Raw genomic sequence first — 20,954 nt, forward strand, 5'->3', positions numbered from 1 at the left:
TTAGGAAAAATGTTGTGATCCATATGTTGCCTTAGAGTTATCTTTGGTTTCCCTACGGCGGGAGGCATGCATAGTAATGTAGCTCAGATTATTATACACAAACTCACTCACTCACAGATTTGCTTTTCCAACTTTTTTGTAATTGCAATGTTCCTCGATTAACTTAAGCTACTCTATGACTGCTTTTGCGATTATTGACCAGTACACCAGAAATCACCTTTCTGAAATGATTTGTTCTTGGAGATATTTTTTCCTGCTTGTTCTTGTTTGTGGGTGAGAGTTGATCAGTTTATTGGGTCACAGCGTTTTTTTGTTTATTGGACGGGGAGGAACGGGGTATGGGAGCAACACCAGCACACTGATCCGAGGGAGGGGCCGAGACTTGGAGTGGAGAGCGGCAGGGTCATTCAGCGATCAACACTGGGGAATCTATCGTATGCTCTAATATGGTGATTGCTACACTTACTTGGAAAGTCTCGGTCCTTAACTCCCCAGCGAAGCATCATAAATTGTGGAAATATGTGCTGGATCAATGGCACTATGTGCTGGCAAGAGACCCACCTTAAGCGCACTGAGGATCACAGGCTGTGGCATGGGGTCTACCCTCTGATGTATAAATCCTCTGCTGCTTCTAAGCATAGTGGTGTGGCTGTCTTTTTTCATTTGTCATTAAAATTCCAGCAAGACGGGTGTACAACTGACAAAGATGGAAGGATCGTCCTAGTGGAGGGTCGCATACAAGGCTCCCTGTGTACTTTCGCTTCCCTATATGCCCACAGCTCCAACCACGCCCTGTTTTGAAATCATTTTTTATCTTTGATGGGTGGGTTTGCAGAAGGCAAGAATATCCTGATGGGCGACTTCAATCTCACGTGGGAGCCAGGCTTACACAGCACACATCCACATAGGTCCGCCACGGAGAGTTTCCTATGGCCTTGAAACAGGCATTTGGTGAATTGGGTCTGCTGGATCCTTGGAGAACCCTGCACCTGATGGGCCAATATTTTACCTTTTTCTCGCATTCACACCACAGTTATTCTCGATTTAACTAGGTGTTTGTGAGTCACACTCTTGCCCAGGCATTGCATTCAGCCACATTCCACCCTATCTCATTATCTGACATGTGCCGATGGCTTTGACACTGGATTGGGAGGCCCCTCTCCCTAAATACTCCTCTGGTTTTTCCCTGGGTCACTCATTCAAGATAGGCTACTGCGGGATGAGTTACGGAAAGCCCTTAGGGTATATTTCCAGCTGAATGACCTGCGCGACCCTAACCCCTACAACAATTGGGACTCCTTTAAGGCAGTTTTGTGGGAGCATTGTAGAACACTAAATTCCACATAAAATAAACAACGGGCCAGGGAACGACTGACTCTTGAAGCAGAACTTCATTCTGCAGAACAGACACAAGGAATGTCTGACCTTGCCCCATCAAAGGAAGATGACAGCCCTAAGTGGACAGCTTAACGCAATCTATACTAATCACATGGAACTCTCCTACAGCTTAAGCGTTTGACTTACAGACATAACAATAAGGTGGGGTCCCACTTGGCACGGCAACTACGAGTTAAGAGGGAGAGGGAATACATTGTGGACATTAGTCGAGAATCAGGGGTCTCCGCAACTTCAGACACGGAGAAGGCACACATTTTTGGCATTTGTACCACAGGAGATAGTCGAGCAGACCCAAATAGACAACCTAGATTGGGTAGATCTCCCTTGAGTGTTGGAGGTTCAAAATGAGCTGTTGGGAGTCCGATCGATGACGAGGAAGTACGCAGGGCCATAGCGGGCCTGAAGATACACAAATCACCTGGGCCTGATGCGTTTACAGCCCAATTCTACAAGACGTTTAGCTCCGATCTCTTACCTCACTTTGTTGCCCTTTTTAATTATGTGGCAGAGTCAGGGGAGGTCACCTCTTCAATGAGTGAGGCAATCATCTAGGCCATCCCAAAACCAGGCAAGGATCCACAGGATTGTGGTTCCTATCGTCCTATAGCGCTACTAAATATAGATGCCAAGCTGTAATCGAAAATATTGGCTGCCAGATTAGATTATTTACTTCTGGATCTGATCCACTCAGAACAGTCCAGATTAATCAAGGGTAGACAGACCCATGACAGTCTACGGAGGGTGATCAAGCTGATCGAGAAAGCTACAAAATAATTTGATTATGGCGGTCCTATTAGCGTTGGACACCGAGAAAGCTTTCGATCGGGTGGATTGGTCCTTTTTATTCTACACCTTATGGAGATTTTGCTTTTGCGACCACTCAACGCTATGGTTAAGGCCAATTATGCTATCCACCGAGCTAGAGTCCTGATTAATGAGATCAGTTCCGAGCCTTTTCACTTATGGAAGGGGACGAGGCAGCCTGTCACCCTTGCTTTTCGCTTTTAGCATTGAACCCCTGGCAACAAAGATACGCATGGACGCCTCCATTTGTGGCTTTAAATTTGATGCAATAGAACACAATCTCGCTCTCTGCAGATGATGTGGTAATGTCACTTACCTCATTGCGGTCCTCACTGGAAACCCTCCAAGTCGAATTAAGACACTTTGAACAGGTGGCTGGTTTCTGTATTAATTTAAATAAATCTTTCCTGCTCATTTTGTCCTTACCAGCACCAGTAATGGACATGATTGGGGCCTTTATCCCCTTTCAATGGGCTAGGAAAGATAGCACATATCTGAGCATCAAGATCACCGCTAGAATATCCGATCTTTACCATGCCATCTTATCCCCCAATATTGCAGCAATTGAAAAATGATCTGAAAAGATGGGCGCCCATGTACTTCTCTTGGCTAGGTAGAATCCATGCCATTAAAATGACTGTCTTGCCCAAGCTACTTTACTTATTCCAGGGGCTCCCTGTTGAGCTGGACCGCAGGTTCCTGCCTACCATGTGCTCTTTTGTGATCCGCTTTATTTGACAGAACAGTAGGGCTCGCCTTCACATACAAATGATTATCTAAATCTTCAGGGGGATTGGCCCTGCCAGATTTTTACCTTTTCTACAAAGCAGCCCAATTGAGAGTGAATCCTGAATGGCCAGCACGTGAGTCCGACAAACACTGGCTCCATATGGATAGAGCAGTACAGGGAGATACATTTGGGACTTATTGTGGAAGCCAAAAGCGAACCACCCTCTCAATGCCTACCTGAGCACACCCACAAGAACTACTCTTACAGTTTGGGGTGATATGAACAGGAGGGTTGCCTGGACCACTTCCCCCTTCCCCATTTACTCTGATTCAGTATAGCCCTGCGTTTGCCCCCGCTTTTCAGCCTGGGCCCTTTGACTCTTGGAGGTTAGGGTGTTCCCTTACTAACTCCAACTTATTCCATAACTGGGACATCTTAACTTTTGAGAATTGCCAATGGGACTTTCACATCCTGGCCTTCGAACACTATTGTTACACTCAATTTAAACATTGGGTGCTCCAGACAGATGTCGTAGTTGCAGCCACTAGAGAGCTTACCCCTGGTGAAACATTTGCTAAAAGTGGAAGTGGATCTTCTTTACTCACTTTTACTTGATACACTGATTACCCCCCAGCCACGCCATATGGCCTTCTGGGAATGGATATTAGGCGACACCATACCAGAAGCTCTTTGGTCCAAACTATGGAGAGATAGTCTGTTCTGTCCGTGATGCCCCCATATAACATCAGCTAATGGGTTATTGTTGGGGGGAGTGGGAGGGCATAAGGGAGGTAACGTTTTGAAATATCTGTTTGTTGACTGTGCAGATGAATGGCATAACAAATGTATTTGGTCAATTCCACTTCAGGTAGAAACTTCTTTCTAAATGGCTATTGTGTATTGTTAAATAGGGATTGTGCTGAATACTTTATTGCACTGTATACTTTTGAAAAAAACAAAGTTTAGACAAAAGAGGTTTCAGCACATTTTCTATAGTATGGACTTTGGCTTTTCTCTGCTGTTCTTCCCTCCCAAGTGCCTGTATGATTTGTTCATTGTTTGAGGTAAAACCCTAATTTCAGGATTTGCCTCTTTGCTTCCATGAAGCACTGATCTGATAAATACATCACTTGTCTAATCTCTATACCACAACTTATTTCAAACGATTATTTAGTTAGACATGTTCTAGAGTAGCTGCTTCAAATCGCCAGGCTGGTCATCGGACAACGTAAAGGCAGAAGCTCATTTCAAGCAGCCATATGTCGTCCAGTGGTGGGGCCTGTCCCTCAACTGAGGGAGGGTCTATACGGTCTTGTAGTGACCAGCTAGTCACAGAGGGACTGTGAGACGGCCATCTGAAACCATGTTCCTGGCTCTCGGTGTTAAATTGTGGGCTGCTTATGTACTAATTGACACTCTGGTATGGACATCTCTGATCGCCATATATTGTCATGCTTACACTGTCCTCATAAATTCCTTTGTGTCTTTTAACCTTGTACTTCTTCTCTGCTCTATTACTTTCTTTCATAGATTCTCTTGAGTTATGTACTCCCTCATTTACTCTTGCCCCTCTTACGCTACTATACTCCTATTGTAGTGGCTCTCCTTACATTTCCCCCTTTTTTCATTCCTTTCACTTGTAATTCCCTGCTTAAAGTTTCTTATTCACTCTTTTTCTATCCCAGTCTGTTCATTTTCTCATTTCTGAACCTGATACTTTCCACTCAATTCCCACCCTCTTTCTTTCCATTTGGTGCTTTTCTTCTCCCTGTCTTTTTCTCCCTAGTTCATTGAATGTCCTCTTGTTACTGGCTTAGTGTATACCTTACATAGTTAGCGGAGGGTATTTAATCCCACCCTAACTGGACTGGAGCTCTCTTCTCACTAATTTGTTTCATAGTTTGCATCATTCCTAGAAGACGGGGGTCTCTCCCCTCTTTGTCTCTTCATCCTCCTTCTCAGTAGCCTGATGTTTCCTTGCAGGGGTCCTGGTGGGTGACAGAGTGCGTTGCCCTTGGCATGGAGCCTGCTTCAATACTCAGAGTGGAGACATCGAGGATTATCCGGGCCTGGATAGCCTGCCCTGCTTCAAGGTAACCCCATCTCCAAATGTCTCACCAACTACCATCTCTAACACCCAGAGTCGTAGCCAAAGCCATAAGACACTGTTGGCCCCAAAGACATTACCTCTGCCCTCCTGTACTTTGTATCCAAATGACTGCCTGTGCACTGCATCCATTCTTTGTCCTCATTTTTGAAGAATTCTTTAAGAGGAACCTATGACTCACACTTTTCACAGTTTCTCCACTTTTCTTTATGCTCTTCCCATACAAAGAAATCACAAAATGAACATATTGAAATGCCAATCTCTCGTCCCTCAGCACTGTGTACAGGCTTAATGGAATTCGAACACATTGCTACCCCTTCCTCCACAGACCCAACACTCAATATGAAAACAAAGCAATCCTTCACCTCATTAAGGTACTAAACATCCAACTCCAGCCAAGAAAACTACACCACATTGTGAAGAAGTGTGTGAATTAATAGCTTCTCCCACTCTCATTGGCACACCTTACAATGAAAGCCTTGAGTGAATATGCTTATTCTCATTCCTTCGAAATGCTCCCAGCATTAAAATAGTAGATAAATGCTTTCAAGATAATTTTTTAAAAATAATTCTCATTTAGTTTTCTTTTTAGTGCGGGTCAGACCACTCCAAGTACAGTTTGTTTGTTATTATTATTTAATATTGAAGTGTTTGGCTCTTTTGACCATTATCAGGTCTTGATGCTTTGTGAGGGAATGCCACAAAGCTACATTTATAGATCTCCTCCTAAAAAGATAACAATTTGATGACACACTCTACTCCAAGCAGACAGACCAGTCATGCAGTGGGATGTCTCTAGGACATATTACTAGATTTCAACTAATACACCAGTATGCCTCATTTCTCTGTAAATTGAAGAAATTCCTACCAAGACATGTTCATTTCCTTGGACCTATCGCTGCTACTATCTAAGTTCATCTAAAGGAAATCCCTCCTCACTGGGGTTCAGATAACGGGGAAACAACAGACTAAAGTATATGTTTTCCTTTACATAGATTACTAGTGGAGATGTACATAGTGTAGGAGCTTTAGACTATGAGGCTATAGGTTGGCCACCTGAATCAAATGTACTTGCTTTATTCATTTACTTTCTACCTTTGGATAGCCAGAGGTTGAGACTCTTTTCCATGAGAAGATACATTACAATAATTGAATTAGAGGACAACCAGACAACATTTAACATACCCAAATGTCCATTCTCTCTACAGCTCTATTTTTCGAGAGATACAAGATAGTTGGACAGACATTAAGTAAATATCACAGGGACTCCAAAGCACAAATTCACTGGTGTCCTACATCCTGGTACTCCTAAATAATGTTTATTGTGATTAAATAAAAAGTAAGTGTAACCTAACTCTAATACCACCTGTAAGCATATCCCATAATTGAAATTATATAAAATAAATTAAAACCTAATGCCACCTCATCCCTTAATTAAATTAAATGAGTGGCCCTAAATTAAATGAACACTAATACCTTACATAAATAAAATTATGTTGAAACTATATTAAATCATGTTAAACATTCCTTGTTCATTATGGTGCCATCCTCGATAGTGGTAATTTTTTTTTTTAATTTTTTTTTTTTTTTGTTGAAACCGTTTATTGCAATCTCAAATATATACAAGTATGGGCCTACAATCTTCCGGCCGGCCGCTAGAGTGACAGGAGCACCTGACAAACTTACAAAAGGGCACTTGGCGTTACAGAGAAGCAAATCAGGAGACATCAACGACGTAAGCCACATGACTCTAAGCCCACAATACGGTTTCATTTTATACACACGCAACAACATAAAAAAACACACACCCGCAAGGCAACCCGCAATCGAAGGTAACCACACGTGCTCCTCGAATAAGGGACCCCGACCATCCGCAGGAATCTGAAGAGGGGGAAGGGAAACAAGTCCAGGACTGGGGGAACTCTGTGCCCGGGGCTGGGGGAGGGGGTCAACTAGGGGGACGGAGCCGGTGAGGCAGCAGGCAGCAGTGGTGGCTCGCAAATACCCCCGCGGTAGGCGTTCCAGGGGCCCCATATTTTCACCCACGCCCCAGGCTTGCCCCTCGCCACATACACCACCTTTTCTCGGAACATGCACCAATCCATATGTTCTTTCCAGGCCGACACCGCCGGGGGCCGCTGGGATCCCCACAGTTGAGCGATGTCGCGCTTAGCTATCATATATCCCAGAGTCACCCATCGCGTCTGCGGAACCGAGTAATCAGTTGGTTCCCACACATTCAGCAAGCATCTCCTCGCTTCAGGCAACAGTGCGACATGCGTAACCAGACGCAGGACCTCATGCACACCACGCCAGAATCGCTCCACCTTCGGGCATTCCCACAAAATATGCAAAAAAGTCGCCAAAGCACCACACCCACGCTTACACAACCCATCCTCAGCATAACCCATACGCAGAAGCCTTGGCCCCGTCATGTAAACCCGGTGGAGTATCTTAAGCTGGACGAAGCGAAGGCGAGCCGGTATGGCCACCTCCTTCGGAGAGGCCACCGCGGAAATCCAGTCTTCGTCGTCCAACTCCAGCCCGTCGGCAACCCAAGCCTCACGGAGGCCGGTCAGCAGGCCCGAGCGGTCATTAATCAATTTTTTGTAAATGAGGGAGATCGTGCTATCCGGAACGTGGCCATCCAGCACTCTATCCTCCAGGGGGGAAGACTCCGGGATGGAGGCGGCGTCTGGGAAGACGGAGCCCAGCGCATGACGGACCTGCAAGTACCGAAAGTATTCACTGCCCTGCAGCTGAAACTCCGTCTGCAGCGTCTCGAATGTTTTAAATCCCCCTCTCGTCCAGAGGTCCCCCACTTTACTGATGCCAATCGTGTCCCACTTCTCGAAGCCCTTCGAGGTCCACAGGGAGCCCAACCGCTGAGGCGCATACAACGGCGACGCCCGGGTCAAACGGTCCTTCCACCCCATAGCTGCATTGGCCGCGTGCCACACCCGCACCATGACACGCGTGGGCCCCGTCAAGCGGGGATCCAGCGCGCCAGAGTAGAGTGCTCGATTGTAGTCGCCACCGGGCAGGAGCATCTTGTCCATTTCAAATGCCGGGTTCAAGGCGGGCCCATAGAGGCCGTGATTAATTGCAGCTAGCTGGGAGGCCCAGTAATACCGCTTAATGTCCGGGAGGGCAATCCCCCCGTCATACCACGGGAGCGTCAACTTCGCCAGGGCTATACGCGGCCTCCCGTCCCAGAGCAGGCGACGCTGTAGACTCTCCACCTCACGGAAGTAGCGCGCCGGGACTAGGTCCATAGTGTTCTGGAGAGCGTACAGGAAGCGCGGCAACGACATCATCTTAAACAATGCCGCCCGGCCGAGCGGCGAAAGCGGCAGGTGCCGCCAGCGCGCGACGTCCTCCTTCAAGCGCTGGAGGGGGGGAAGCAAGTTTCGCTCGTAGCGGGCCGCCGGGTCCAGCATGATATAGACACCCAGGTACCGAAACCCCTGCGAGGCAATCTGGATCGGACATCCCCGCGGGAGGACGGGAGCCTCCCCAGAAAGCACATAGACACATGATTTAGCCCAGTTGATGACAAGGCCTGAGTTACGGCCAAAGGAGCGCAGGACATCAACCAGGACAATCAGTGATTTGCGCGGGGAGGCTAGGTACAAAAGGATATCGTCAGCGTAGAGGGACACGCGGTCCTCATACTCGGGGGTCCAACGGAGACCACGGATGGAAGGGTGCCACCGCAGCCACTCCGCCAGGGGTTCCAAGGCCAATGCAAACAGGAGCGGCGACAAGGGGCAACCCTGTCGCGTGCCCCGTCCCAGCGCGAACGGGGCCGAGACTCGCCCATTCACTACCACCTGCGCTAACGGGCCCGAGTACAACAATTTGACCCAGCTGATGAATCCCGGTCCAAAACCAAATTTCGCCAGCATCGCCCAAATGTATGGCCATTCGAGCGTGTCAAACGCCATGGTGGCGTCTAAGGACGCCAAGATGGCCGGCTCCCGCACAAACGGAACACGCGCGAGCACCCCGTGCAAGCGCCGCAGATTGAGGGCCGTGTTGCGATGGGGGATAAAGCCAGACTGGTCTTGGTGGACCAAATCTCCCACCACGCCGACCAGCCGGTTGGCAAGCACCTTGGCAAGGATTTTGGGCTCCGCATTCAAGAGCGAGATAGGCCGATAGGAGGTAACCCGGTCTCGGGGTTTCCCCTCCTTGTGGATCACCACGATTGTAGCCAGACGTTGGTCCGGCGGGAGGGAGCCCCGCGAGTGGGCCGCAAGGAACATCGCGCGGAGGTGGGGTGCCAGTACGTCCGGTCGCAGCTTATACAACTCGATAGGGATGCCGTTCGGGCCCATGGCCTTGCCAGATGCAACCGAGCGTATAGCGAGGGCAATTTCGTCCGAGGTAGGAGCAGCATCCAACGACTCCCTGTCCTCCACCGAAAGGGAGGGCAGCGCGATATCTCGAAGCAGGGCATGAGAATCCGCCTCCGAGCAGGGAGAGACCGGGGAATACACCTCGCGGAAATAATCCGCGAAGCAAGAGACAATGTCTTCTGGCTCGGTGACACGTACACCATCCATCCTCTCGATCAGCGGAACCACACGACTCGCTCTCTCCTTTTTATCCAACCACGCAATCAATTTACCAGCCTTATCACCCACATCATACAGTCGCCCCTGTTGCTCTCTACTGAGGCCCCTGGCTGCCTCCGTGACGAGGGCCCTATAGGCCGCTTGCTTAAGGTGTAGAACATGCAGTGCAGCATCCGTCACCCCACTCCCCAAATCACCCTCTAGTTCAGTAATTTCGGCCTCCACTCGGGTCACCTCCTCCTGCTCGCGCCTCCGGGCATGGGATATGAAGGAGAGGGCCTCCCCCCTAATAACTGTCTTGAAGGCCTCCCAAAGGGAGATAGCCGAAGGGACAGACCCCACATTCTCCTCGAAATACCGCTGCAAGGATTTAATCAGGTCAGCGCGAATAGTGGGGTCGCGCAGATACCAGGCATTGATTGGGGCTACCCTGCCCTCCCCCCTCGGGAGGACACCAAAGTGCAACAGGAGCGGGGAGTGATCTGAAATACCCCGCGCCAGATGGCGCACCTCTCCCACCCTCCCAGCATAGGCCGCAGGGACAAGGATATGATCAAGCCGCGAGAGGCTACCATGGGCACCCGAATGGAAGGTGTATTGCAGCTGCGTGGGATGTTTTAAGCGCCAGCAGTCCACCAATCCCAATGTATCTAAAAGGCCGGACAGCCACGCCTGCGCCCGGGGGAGGTCCCTAGGGGGGTGACGATCCATAGTCCCAGAAACCACCGCATTGAAATCCCCCCCAACCACCAGAAGCCCCCCCGGAAGGTCAAGGAGGAGGCGCCCCAGGTCCGCAAAAGTGGTAGACTGTAGCCCCGGTGGGACATACACTGAAACAAAGACAACCACTTTGCCCTCCATTCTCCCCACCAAGGCAATATAGCGCCCCCTCTCATCATGGCGCACCTCATCTATTTCCAGCGGGAGCGAGTTCTTCACCATGATGCCCACCCCCCGCGAGCCCGACGTGAAGCCCGAGTGGGCCACCAAGCGATAGCCACGCCGATTCATGGCACAAAAGGAATTACCAATAAGGTGTGTCTCCTGCAGAAAGACCACATCCGGCGAAATTCGTTTCAGATACTGCAGGACCACACCTCGCTTAATCCTATCCCCCAGTCCATTAACGTTCCAAGACAACAAAGTCAGGTCCCTACCCCCCATCGCATACAGAAGCCATCACTCGTCCCCCCGAGAGCACCTCAAAAACACCAATACAGTAAAGGGTTTGCCTTGCGGTAAAAACGAACAACACCCCACCCCAACCCACCCGTCCCAACAGAACTCCCCCCTCCCTGCACCCCTGCATGAGCCCGAACAGCCCCCCCAAAGTGCAGTGTGCCTGTCGCCCCATAGATGAAAACACTAACTAGTCCCCCAGAGGAGGAGGGAAAGCCCCCAAGAGACCCCGTACGACCTCCACGGGAGGGGAACTTACACAATCAGTCAATGATGACAATAATGTTGTCCAGAGCAAGGCCTACTATTAGTCCCTCAGTCCTGATCCGGCAAGCCCTCCCCACCAACCGCGCCCCCCCCACCCCCCCGGCCCCGGTCCCCGGGCAAAGTGTCCAACCAGTCCCCGGCCGCCTCGGGACGATCAAAAAAGTGCGTGCGGCCATCCACCTCTACCCTCAATTTCGCTGGAAAAAGCATCGCATACTTGAGGTTCAGGTCCCGTAGGCGACGTTTGACTCCGAGAAAACTCAGTCTCTGCTTCTGGACCGCCGGAGTAAAATCAGGATAGAAGTTTACGTCCATATTGTCGAGTCTGACCGGTCCTTGTTGCCTAGAAGTCTGCAGGATAGCGTCTCTGTCCCGAAAGTTGAAGATCCGGGCAATGAGAGGCCTCGGAGGGGCTCCGATCTTAGGTCTCCCTCCGGGGACCCTGTGAGCACGTTCCACTGCGAAGAGTTTACTCAGCCCCCGGGGCTGGAGACGGGTGAGGATCAGGTCCTCCACAAACAGATCCGCCGCCTCCTCCTCACGTCCCTCCGGCACCCCGACAATGCGAACATTGTTCCTCCGGGCCCGACCCTCGGAATCTTCCAGTCGACGATCCATCAGGGCGCTCGCCTGGCCCAGTCGGCGCACCTCCTTTTGGAGGGCCGCCACGTCCGTTGTGAGGCCCGAGGTGGTGTGGGCCAAAGAGTCGACCCGGTCATTCGTCTTGGACAGATCGGCCCTCACCAGGCCCACATCCACGAGGACCGAGTCAATCTTTTGCGCCAGAGTGTCAAAGCGCTGGTCCACTGAGGCCTTCATCTCGGCGATGGCGCCCATGACGTCCCGGAGGGTCAGATCCGCGGGCAAAGCAGGGGCATCAGTCGGGCCAACAGGGGACCTACGCGGCGCCTCTGGAGATCCCTTCTGGAGGGTGTAGCGGTCCATGTTGTTAGACTGAGGGGCTGCGCCACGGCGCGTCGATTTCACCTTTGCCCGGTCGCCATCTTGTTTCGTGGACATGGCTCCAGGCCCCAAATCGTGCCAATCTCCTTGAAAAGGGCTGACAGACCGGTTCACGGGCTCCGGGGGAGGGCGACCACAGCTCCGAAGGGCGGATCACAGCTGGCGGGCCGGCAGGGCACCCCGATGAAGTCACACCACCGCACGCCGCCTCGCGACCCTACCTCGCTTGGCAGCAAGGAGGGCGCGAAAGCGAAAGTGAAAGTGCGGGGTACGCGAATCGCCCAGCCTCGCCCGCCGCTGTTGTTCACTTTGTCTCCGGATCGCCCCACAACTCCAATCCGGGGGGCCGGCGTGGAGAAGGCCGCAAACCGCAATCGATGCTCCCGCCGGTGTCCGAGGTCCGATTTGGAAACGGAAAACGGGTGGCACCTCAGCTCGGTCTCACGAACACAGTCCCCTCATCTAGGACAGGATATAGTCAGGATTTATGCAGGAGGTCGCGGAGGTCCTCGGGAGCCTCGCACCTACGCGGCCATCTTGGTTGCGCGCTAGGCTCCTCCTCCGATAGTGGTAATTTTGATGTAGTGCTTTTGATGTAGTGGCACTCTAACTGCATCAGACGCACAACCTTTTATTGGCACCAGGCTCCTTGCTATGTGAGTTATGTTCTTTTGTGTGTGTAGAGCTCCATGGGTAAATGTTCTGAGTGCCAAATGGACTGAATAACAACTGTGATTAACCTTATTGAAAGGGTCAATCTTCTAGCATATCCTAAAGAGGCATAGATTGGATTCTACTTGGAGGCTCTATGGCCTACTATTGCTAAATTTGGCCACCGCAACTGAGAAAGCCCAGTCTTCAAATGTTATCGATCTAGCCATTGGCCATGCAAGCAGAAGAGGATTGGAAGAACGGAATAGGGGAGAGGGACAGTATAAAATGAATTTAGCAGCTAGAAGATCAGAGCATTTCCTGTAGACACCCATATATACTATGATTAGTGCTCTAAAGATGATCTTGGGGCATATGGGCTGCAAGTGAGGGGCTGAAGCATTGAAGTAGTATGATTCAATCTGATGGTGGTGATCAGGTGGGGAGACCTGTTCTTGACTATTTGTAGGCTTTTGAGAAGCGTTTCTGAAGCTGCCAGTTAAATGGAGTTAGCACAATCAAATCTAGATTGTATAAGCCCATCAATTACTGTAGCAAGAAGATTAGACTTCATATACAATAGAATTTTCTTGTGATTGTACAGTTGAGAATAACAAGCATTGCTACTTTCCCCACTCACAGATTTATATATAATTTCGGGTCTATTGAGGCCCCAGGTTATGGATGACCTTTGACAGGCCTGGTGGTGGTCCCATAACTGTACACAAGGAAATGGTTTCCAGTTTGAGGCGTTGAAGAAAGTAATCAAAAATCTCTTTTTTTGGCAGGGTTTAGTTGAGGAAGTTGGTGGAAGGCCACAAAAAAGATAATCTATGACGAAGGGGCCGTGAATTTGCTCAGAGTGCTCAGGAAGACCTAGAAGGAAGATGAGCTGGATGTGATTGCCGTGCATATAAGTGTGTACTTCTTCTACCTGAAGGAATATTGAAATAAGATGCTGCATATACTGGTTAAACAGGAATAGTAATTAAAAGGCAACCCTGCAGGAAACCACAACTCAGCGCTTTCTGGTCAGAGAAGAAGGGAGGAATTGCCACTATCTGGAAGCTTCCTGAGAGGAAGGATTTGATCCACCATGACTGAGCATTCTTTAGTATAATAGACTTACATCATTGTAAGGTACGCCCAACTTTTAATAGTTCTGACATGGGAGAGCTGTATCTTGTAATAGTAGTAGTACATTTTATTGTACAAATTTATAAAACTTCTACTGCAGCTGTGGTGTTTTCCTTAAATAGTGGGGAACTGTCCAAGATGTCTTCCAGCCCAGTACTATTAGGAACAAGACCCAATTCTAGATAGATAGTACCCGGTATACAACAACTTGGAATCAGACCAGTTTGCCAGGAATCTTGGGACACCTATTTCTTTCAAACCAAATACATTCAGCAAACTGTTTTTCTACATCGTAGAATCTTTATTGATAGTCGTAAACGTTAGACTAATTTCCTTCTGCATGCGTGGATCCCGGAAATCCAATATTTGTCCATGTAGTCCAATAAACAGGATGCAATTGTCTGTATGAGATGCTCACCCTTCAGAAAAGCTTATCTAAAGCAAGATTTTCTCCGACATCTAGACTTTTGTATGTTTAAAATGATCCCTAAAAAGTACATTACAACATTTGAAATGTAAAAACCTGCAACATCAGAATATCAATAAGGAAAACATTTAGTCAGATTTCCTAGGCCATGGAGCTTCCACTCCATCAGTCATTTTCTTTCTTTTTTTTTTAAAGCTCTTGAGGGAGGGATCCCAGAACCTCTGGCGGTTTTCACACCTCCATTCTTTCAGAAAGTTTTGTCTCGGGAATATTTTTTTCAGCTTCACTCAACATCTTTTACTTAATTCTGTAGAGGGAACTTGTTTTCTCCATTTCTCATCTGTTTTTTTTCCAGTCAGGATCCCTTCACTATTTGTAAAGTAGTGCCTCTCATGTGAAAGGAAGAAGGTGGCTTTAGACCCAACCAGGGTCTCTGTGGTGTGTCTACCATTTTCTTAAAAAGAATGTGAATTCTGGCTGAAAATGTCAAAGAGGATATTAAAAGATACAGAAGACATCGGGCTCAGGAGGTAACTTAAGGACATAATGATGAAAGAAATAAGGAGGAAAAAGAAGGTATAGAAACCAGCCAGCCATTCCCTCCCTCCTCTCCCCCCCACCGCACCCCCAGAATGTCTTTACCTCAAAAAGACTTCCTCCAGAGGAGGATCTGAGGAGAGAAGAAAGAAAGAAATAAACACTGACATCAACATCACACAACATCGTTCATGATCACCGTAAAGGATGTCGACTTCTGTACCTACATTTTGCTGTCAAAGGAGGGATTATCACTGGCTAGACACGATCACAGGTTGGCAACACCATTGACGTTGAAGCACTTCAGGTCGAGAGACTACAAATCTACGACAGATCCCTTGCTGTTGAAGTTGCCAAAGAAGATGATGTTGTAGAGGCACTTGCCATCCTCAGAACCTTACACGACATTGAAGTAATTATGCTCGTCGTCGAAGACCACTCCATCGACATACACTCCATGGCCTTATCAGCATTGCCAGTGCCTTCCCTACATACAATCTAGTCACCATCTTCTATTCCCTCACCCAGCCTAGATTCTCCTACTATGACACCTAGATCTATCACATAGATATTTGATGACTACTCTTAAGCCTACGTCATGAAAGAGCTTAAGATTCGCAGAAGGTGAAACTCAATGCCCTATTGGCATTCCGAGATTCAAAATACCCCTGGAAGATCCATTATAAACACACTTACACATCTCATTCTATCTCCTCCTCACAGTTCCCCCGAAACTGGAAGTGGTCTCACAACAGACATCAATGTTGCCTTCAGGAAACAGACCGTGCCTCTGGCCTCCTACACCACAAGATACTATCTTGCCATTCAGAATTCCTCATATTCCACAGTGCTGTACAAGGATAATATCCCCCATGAGATACAGGTCACAATCATCATCCAATGACGGGCCTTTCATGTCCTAAATGCCACTTCACCTGCTGCCCAATGACAATATCACCAGTGGATGACATAGCAACTTTCCAGCATGTGCTGGCTTGCAGAGCAAATAAGGTAAACATCTAATTGGAAGTGCCTCAGACATTGTTCTCAATCGTACTAGTAGCTTTGCAACCTATAATCTCTCCGATTCCTTTGATTCCTCTAAACCCTGATTTGCTGTTGATTGTAGAAGATAAGTTTCTAAGTCAAGCCATTGTAAAAGTATGTATACCAAGGCTTCAAAAGAAATATACCCCGCCACCACAAGATCCTGACTCCCTCAGGTCTGACCCAAGCCTGATTCGGTGACTGTCACATCTGTTTGAAAAACACACTCCCCAGTGCCCATCACAGGGAAGAGAGCAAAACTATTTATTTAATTGGCAGAACAATGTGAGCTACAGCAGCAGCTGCTCTAAAAAATGCAAGTGCTACTGCCCTGCTGGGCCAATACCAGAGGGAAATATGGGATGGTATGAGATCTTTTATGGACGATCTCTCTAACCATCGGCAGCAGGATCTAGAGGAATTGATTAATGAAGGTTCCCATGTTGCCAATCAGGTCATAAGCAATGTTGTAGATGGTGAAGAGCTGGCCACTACTGGCTATTGTTTCTCTGCATAGTTCATCTTGGCTGCAACTAACCACCCTAAATAGACATTCCAACAAAAGCATTGAACGTTCCCTCTTCTGATGCAGTCCTATTTGGCTAATGTGCAGAACAAAAGATGGTGAGGAAGAATGAAGCAGAAAACCGCAAAAGTGTGGGCCAAGAAGAGATGAAGCATTTTTCAGACAACAGTACGAAAAAGGGCACCAGATACTTCCAACTAGGATTTAGAACCCTGGCCATACCAATAGCAGCAGCCACACCATCAGCAAGGCGAGAAGTATTCCTATCGAATGAGTACTGAAAATCAAAGCAGACACTAAGACGGCATATGAGACTTTTTGGCATTGCAGCAGTGCCTCAAAAACAAATGGTCGCAGAAACAGGACAGTTGGGATGACCAGTTGACAACTCTACCAGCAAAGCAGTCTCTAGCATGGTGGTGTAGGTGGAAGAATCTTGACAGGCGGTCCTTTTTCAGCATGAAACACCTTTTGAAACAACTGTCATGGATGCATCATTAACAGGTTGGGGTGCGCACATGCAACATCTGCCAGTACATGGTCAATAGACAGAAAGAGAAAAGGCAAGTCACTTCAGTTATCTGGAGTTACAAGCAGTGCTCTCAAGCTTTTCTCTCATCCCTGAAGTCAGACAGTGTCCTGATATAAATGGACAATACCACTATAATATACTACCTAACCAAACAGGGAGGCACAGATCAAGGACATGAGCGATACATATTTAGGCCACCTCAATCACCAAGCAGACTTCCTCAGCCGGCTTTATAAAGAAAACCATGAGTGGATCCTAGACAACACCACTGTACAAGACCTCTTTGCACAGTGGGGAGCCCCTACAATAGATCTTTTTGTGACCTGTCAAAACAAAGAATGCTGAAGCTTCACAACCAGATTTCCAGAACCGAATTCAGTGGGGAATGTCGTTTTAATAGATGGGTCGAAGAGATTTCGCTATGCCTTTCCGCTGATTCCACTCATAGCTACAGTACTGCTGAAATAGAGGAACACATAGTCATAAATGATTCTGATAGCACTAGACTGGCCTAGGCAATGGTATCCAGACCTCCTCTCGATGTCAACCAGGCCTCACAAGAGATTACCGTAAAACCGAATCTCCTCACCAGACTTCAGAGGCGGATTGCACGTCATTGAATTTAGCAGCATGGCTCCCCTAGTCAGGCAGCATGGACATTTACATCATCCACCTGCGTGTATGGAGATTGAAAAAAAAAAAAAAAACAGACAACCACTAGAACAGATTATGCAGTGCAGTGGAAGAGATTCTATATATGGTGTCATTATACCTTATCTCTTGTGCCAGGCCCATTCAAAATTGCTGCACTAAATCTACCTCGCTGCAATCACAGCCTACAGAAAGAGCCCAGATCAGGTTTCTTTCTTCAGGATTCTGTTAGTCAAAGGCTTCCTGGAGAGCCTAAAGAAAATGTGTCCTCCAGTCCGACAACCATCACCCCTTGAGAACTCAATGTAGTCTTATCCAGATTTTTGGGTTCCCTGTTTGAAAACATTCATAAGGCTACACTGTAGCATTTGGAAATCTGCATTCTTAGTAGAATAACCTCTGCTAGGAGAGTAAATTAAATCCAGGCTCTTTCCACAGTAGAGCCTATCACAATATTTCATAAAAATAAAGTAGGCATGAGAACTCATTCCTCATTCTGGCCCAAGGTAGTATCTGAGTGTCTCATCAATCTGACAATTACATTGCCTGTTTTGTTTCCAGTCCTTCCACAGTAGCAGAAAGATCCCTGGACAAGACAGTTACTTTGAAAATCTAACCAACTTTTTATTAATTATGGACACATTCATCTGGAGTTTGCAACCTTCAATAGATGGCTTGATGGATTGTCGCATGCGTTGCCTTATGTTACAAACTAGCAAACAAGCCTCTTCCAGTTAGGTTGAGAGCTCACTAAACTAGGGGTTAAGCTGCAAGTTCAGGCTGACTTAGGAATGTCCTATTAGCAGATACACTCAAGGTGGCCACCTGGAAATATGTACATATATACATGCAGCACTCCTGTCTAGATTATGATACTCAGACTGATGTTCGAGTTGGTGAGGTCACTCCAAAGAATCAATTTGCCCTGAAACTGAACTTTAGAAGGCTCTTTTAATTGAGTTGTTCATTTTCTCTTACAGCCACATATGAAAAAAACTTTTAGCTTCCTACTATATTCTAACGTTTTTGGCTAGCAATGAAAATTCTACCTTTCAGAAGAACTAGTTATTTGTTTGTGGTCCTGGTACTGCATCATAGGAATCTTTGTTGAATTCATGCATGACCCACTCGCCTCCCCAGCTAGGTTATATCACAGTGACAGCAGTCTATTTTCACACCTTTATAATGAATGCCTATCTGGCTGCTATGTTTCCTCAATGATAGATTGTGCCTGCTTTTACATTTCTAGTGCTGCAATCTAGTTTTCAGGGATTGTTTTAAACATACAACAGCCTCCATTACAGAGAAAATCAGGTCTAAGGTAAGGGTTTCTAAAGAGTGGTGCATCTAATATGAACACTGGCACTCTGTGTGTTTAACTATAGAAACAAATATTGTATTTGAGTTGTTTCGGGGTCCACGCACGCAGCAAGAATTATTCTAACGTTTCTAAATTAAATCACGATTCCTATGATGTAGAACCAGTACTACAAGTAAGTAGCAATTTGTTACTATGCTTGAATTCTTCTCTTGTGTTTGAACAGTCTGGACAGTCTTAACAAGGATACAGATACCCACTGTTTTTAACAATGGGCTGTGACAGACACACCCCGGATGAGCTACATGTGAGTAATAACCCCAGTACACCGGTTTAAAGCAGGAAGGCCCATATCTGTTATGAATGGTGCCACAGCCTAGATGTTGGAATCTTGAAAAGTAGGTTTTCTGGGAAATAGAAGTCAAATAACCAAACATATGGACCTAATGTGTTTAATTCTGTGGAATGTGCAAACTGTTAAGGCAGCTGCATTTATCTCATTCACTTAAGTTGCTTAGATCAGTCTGCCACAACGTGCTCTATATCAGATGACACCAACATCCTTCAAGAAATAACAGATACACAATAATGCACTCTTTCAAGCGTCTTGCTTTGGACTACTAGTTAAGCTTTTAGAGGTTTTATACACATCTTATCTTATGTTCCCACCACCCTGTAATGACCATGTTTGTCTGACCCATCATGTGATCTCTCACAGAGAAACCTCTATCTTCCTCTCCTTGGTTCTAGTAGCCGCACCTACATACCTCAACTCTCACCGCCCTGTTTCAAGCAATCACACGTCTCACCAGCTCTCAAAAGTCTACCAACTCTCACAACCACACCTGTAGTACTTCATCTCTCAGCTACACCTATCCAACCCTCCCTCGACCACACCTGTGTTATCCTTGTCTGACAACAAAAGTGTTAGTTAATAATATCAGCAACACATCTCCCCCTTTCGAAATGTACGGTCCTTTCCCCCTACTACCAGCCCACCTCTCTCTTGCAAGCACAGCTGTCTCACTAAACCATGAATTCCTTGTTACCTTTTTCCCCTGTTCCATAGAGCTGTATAATGTGTGATTTGTCATGATGTCTTCCTGACATTAATAGTGTCTTTGTCCCTTGTTTGGCATATCATGTGGTTTAAAGTTCTCAGACGATGCCCTAGTTAAACATAGCACTGGTAGGTCCTGTTTACAGATTCATCTCTTGTCTTGCAGGTGCTGGTGAATAAAGGCAAGGTGACCATCTCTGCTGACAGAAAGGTAAAGTTACCTCATGCTTCAAATAAGGCCTGGGTCTGTGCTTAGTACCCATCAGGAGAGTAGCTGCAGCCTGATAGTTGCACTGTTGTGAGGTTTTATTGCAGGCTTGAGGGTATTCTGTAGCCTAAGGTTAATACTTCATCCTGAGAGTAACTCTCCAAGAACAATCGGTTGTGAGAGTAACGTGTTTTCATGAGAGTATCTCTGTCCTTAATGGTTTCATGTGTCTTGAAAGATGCTTTATGAAGAAAGTAATGCTCTGGCTGGAGGATGGCTCCAGTCTGGGGTTAGCGCTCAACTTGCAGGTAAATCTCTCACCCCAGCATAACATGTGACCTGAGGGTAATGTCTTATCCTCATATTTTGGCCTCAGCTAATGTGTTTGCCTGAGAATGGCACATGGACCTGAAATGTGGGCTCTACTCAAGGTTGTATTTTGAGGGTAAAGATGGAGCCTGAATCGGGAATGCTCTGCGCCGAGATTAATGCTTTAGCCTGACTAATGCTCTGGTCTGAGGGCTTGATGTTATCACTATGTACTGAGCTGCTAGCCATGTCCTAGCGCTAACATCCCCTTCCTTGAGGGGTAACACTGTTCTGAAGGTTCCACTCTGTCTGAAGGATAGCATTTTGTTAAGAATGAACCCTGAGCTGCTGGCAATACTTTTGGGCAGTAGGTTGTGTACCATAGCTGTAGGCAGCACCCCATGCTAGCAGAAGACCAGCTAGGACAGCAGTGATGCCTGGAGCCGAGTCCCCTCAAAGCATGTCATTCTCCAGACTTCGGTTGATCAACCAGGCTAAAAGGTGGCTCCGTTGGCTACATATA

At 47.4% G+C, this 20,954-nt stretch overlaps 1 protein-coding gene across 3 annotated transcripts in view; it reads left to right on the forward strand.

Annotated features, from left to right (window-relative positions):
* LOC146858246 (apoptosis-inducing factor 3-like) overlaps nucleotides 1–20,954 on the forward strand; it is a 569,318-nt gene that overhangs the window by 242,019 nt on the left and 306,345 nt on the right. For all 3 annotated transcript variants that reach the window (XM_085649067.1, XM_085649066.1, XM_085649065.1), the window contains 2 exons: nucleotides 4,916–5,025; nucleotides 20,081–20,125. In XM_085649067.1, coding sequence (XP_085505193.1) covers nucleotides 4,916–5,025; nucleotides 20,081–20,125 — 155 coding nt within the window. The remainder of the gene's footprint in view (nucleotides 1–4,915; nucleotides 5,026–20,080; nucleotides 20,126–20,954) is intronic.

The sequence above is a fragment of the Triturus cristatus genome, chromosome 3_2 (assembly GCF_964204655.1).
Source record: "Triturus cristatus chromosome 3_2, aTriCri1.1, whole genome shotgun sequence".
Classification (NCBI taxonomy): domain Eukaryota; kingdom Metazoa; phylum Chordata; class Amphibia; order Caudata; family Salamandridae; genus Triturus; species Triturus cristatus.